At 55.4% G+C, this 2698-nt stretch overlaps 1 protein-coding gene across 1 annotated transcript; it reads left to right on the plus strand.

Moving 5' to 3' along the window:
• The first annotated feature begins 1117 nt into the window (after positions 1 to 1117).
• LOC309374419 (hemoglobin subunit alpha-like) lies at positions 1118 to 2173 on the plus strand. Its single transcript, XM_081919293.1, has 3 exons — positions 1118 to 1637; positions 1723 to 1846; positions 1956 to 2173. The coding sequence occupies exons 1-3, from the start codon at positions 1549 to 1551 to the stop codon at positions 1968 to 1970; spliced, it is 228 nt and encodes a 75-aa protein (XP_081775419.1). The 5' UTR covers positions 1118 to 1548; the 3' UTR covers positions 1971 to 2173.
• The last annotated feature ends 525 nt before the right edge of the window (positions 2174 to 2698 follow it).

Consider the following 2698-nt stretch of genomic DNA (forward strand, 5'->3'; position numbering starts at 1 on the left):
TCGTTCATCATTTAACTAATTTATGCATCACCCATCACCTCCTTACCTGCCAGTTCAGTGACCTTACACATTCCTCCATTCCATATCCTTTTCTGAACTCCTCATGATTGGGACAGAACCTCGCTGGCATGCTCATCAAAGCACACACTTTGTTCAAAGAAACCCATCAGCCAGCAATCTTTTCCAAGAGACTCATCCTCCTTGCTGATCCTGAAACATGAGATCCAAGTGTGTTATGAAACATTGACATTCCCATAAAAAAACTGGGATTGACCATTGTGGGGTGTGAGAACTGGTACAAATTACTGGGCTCCACTGGTTGGAAGGGGGCCCCAGGGCCTTGTTCTCTTGCACAAGTTTTAGGCAATTGTTTTTATTTTTATTTTTTATTGTTTTTCCAAGTTTGTAACAAAACAAACACAATACCAATATAAAACATACATAACATGAAACACACATAATAAAAAAGATACAAGAAAGAAGTACACATTACTAAAAAAAAGAAACCTAATTTAACTTCATTGTTAACTGACTTCCTCGAATCCCCCCATCTGAATTCCATTGTATCTCCTTGTAGCAGTTCTGCTAAATCTTAATTCTAATAATATAAAATCCATTTAATTACTATCTTCTAATCCCTATTGTTTTACAACCCGTTATTGTTATAATCCTCCGCCTATTTGTTACTTCCATTTTCTTATATTACAATATTTAGCCAAATATTCTTTAAATATTAAAGATATTTATATCGGTCCCTGCTCCTGCCAACCTAGCAGTTCCAAAGCACATCAAAGTGCAAGGAGATAAATAGGTACCGCTCCAGCAGGAAGGTAAACAGCGTTTCCGTGCGCTGCTCTGGTTCGCCAGAAGCGGCTTAGTCCTGCTGGCCACATGACCCGGAAGCTGTACGCCGGCTCCCTCAGCCAATAAAGCCAGATGAGCGCCGCAACCCCAGAGTCCGCCACGACTGGACCTAATGGTCAGGGGTCCCTTTACATTTACCGTACTTAAGATTGTTCTTGGTATTAGCATACATACGAAAGCTAATACCAAGAAAAGGGGAGTTTCTAAGGTGCTACTGGACTATTTTTTTTAAAAAAATATTTCCTTTGCAGAGGTACACTGCCTCTCACCGTGGACGCTCAGTTTAGCCACGGAGAGACCTTAGGATAGAGGAAATCGGGGCCGGCCCCAGGCCGCTGCGGAGGCTTCGCGATTGAGTTCGGCTGCTTTGAAGCGGCTCCTCCAGGTCGCAAAGACGCAGTTGCGTTAGCCTTCCAGCCTCCGCACGCCGGGGGTGCGGCGGAACAGAAGCGGCGTTCCCGGGCTTGCCTGGAGCCCAGCCAGCTGATGGTAGTAGTTGGCGCCCCTTCCCTGTAACAGCTTGCAGGCGTGGCCCCTATCCCTCCCCTCCAAGAGGTGCCCAGAGGCGGCGCTGATGGGCGGAGAGCCCCTGGAGACAGAGGGAGAGGCCCCAGACGGGGCGGGGCGCCCCCGATAAAAGGGCCGCGCGCGCTCCGACGGCACCCGAGACTTTGAGCTGCCAAGATGACCAGCGACAACGAGAGCTACTTGATGCGTGTTCGGAGCCTGGTCCAGTTCCACGCCGGGGACATCAGCGCCGAGGCCATCATCAGGTAAGCCCAGCCCGTCGGGCAGGGACCCTCTCCCGGGCCGGAGTCGGAACCTCGTCTTCCTGCTCCTCTCCTCCTCTTCCCGCAGGATGTTCGCGGCGCACCCCACCACTAAGACCTTCTTCATGAGCATCGACATCGCCCCCGGCGCCTTCGACATGCTCAGCGACCTGCACGCCCAGAAGCTGCGCGTGGAGCCCGTCAACTTCGCGGTGAGTCGCTCTCACTCCCCGTCGGGGCACCGAGCGGGCGGGCGGGCCGGATCCCTGCTTCGCTCAGTCCGAGGTCCCGTTTAACGCTCCCCCTCCGCCTCTCCCGCAGATGCTGGGCCACTGAATCCTGGTGGCCATCGCCGCCAAGCACCCGAGGCTCCTCAAGGCCAGCACCCTCGTCTTCATGGAAAAGTTCCTGGGCCGCGTCGGCGTCGTGCTGACCTACAAGTACCGCTAGCCCCCCAAAAGCCCAAGCCCGCCGCAGAGAAGCCGCCTCGACGCCGCCCCGCGATCCCAAACACCTCAATAAACCTGCTCTTGACTCTCCCTGATCTCTCGCGTATTCTTGGGCTGAACTGGGGCGGGCGGGAAGAAGGGCGAGGGGGACCCTGGGGTCCTGGACGGCTCTGGCGAGGGAGACCCCGTCCCGCGGGATAGTCCCTACCTTGGCGCTCCTTGAACCCGGGGCCCTTGGACCGAGTCGCCTGCTAGGTGGGGACCCTGAAAGAACCGCAGGCACGCGTGGCCTTTGCCGGACGGGGGCGCAGAGTCCGGCTCAGTCCAGCCCGAAAGCCCCGAGAGCCACAGCTGCCAGCTCGTGTATGCAATACGGCCCGGGTTGGATGCAATAAGAGGCAGCTTCCTAGGATCCTGCGCTCGAGGGCAGAGGCAGCCCCCTCCCCACAGCCAAGCCCACTTCAAGGCGGGGGGGGGGCAGTGCTAGGGGTCTTCTCCACACCCGCACTGAGAGGGCACGGGAAGAGGCCCGCAAGCAGGAACCCTGCCTGGGAGAGGGTGACTCGGGCTCTGGAACCACCGCCAGTTCCCGAGATCACTAGGACCCACCAGAGC

Source organism: Podarcis melisellensis (assembly GCF_964234715.1).
Source record: "Podarcis melisellensis genome assembly, chromosome: 7".
In the NCBI taxonomy this organism is placed as follows: Eukaryota; Metazoa; Chordata; class Lepidosauria; order Squamata; family Lacertidae; genus Podarcis; species Podarcis melisellensis.

Excerpts from the sequence above, each read along its gene's own strand:
- LOC309374419 (XM_081919293.1), top strand. The coding sequence starts at position 1,549 with ATGACCAGCGACAACGAGAGCTACTTGATGCGTGTTCGGAGCCTGGTC. Across the intron at positions 1,638-1,722 it reads AGCGCCGAGGCCATCATCAG|GATGTTCGCGGCGCACCCCA; the intron begins GTAAGCCCAGCC and ends CTCTTCCCGCAG.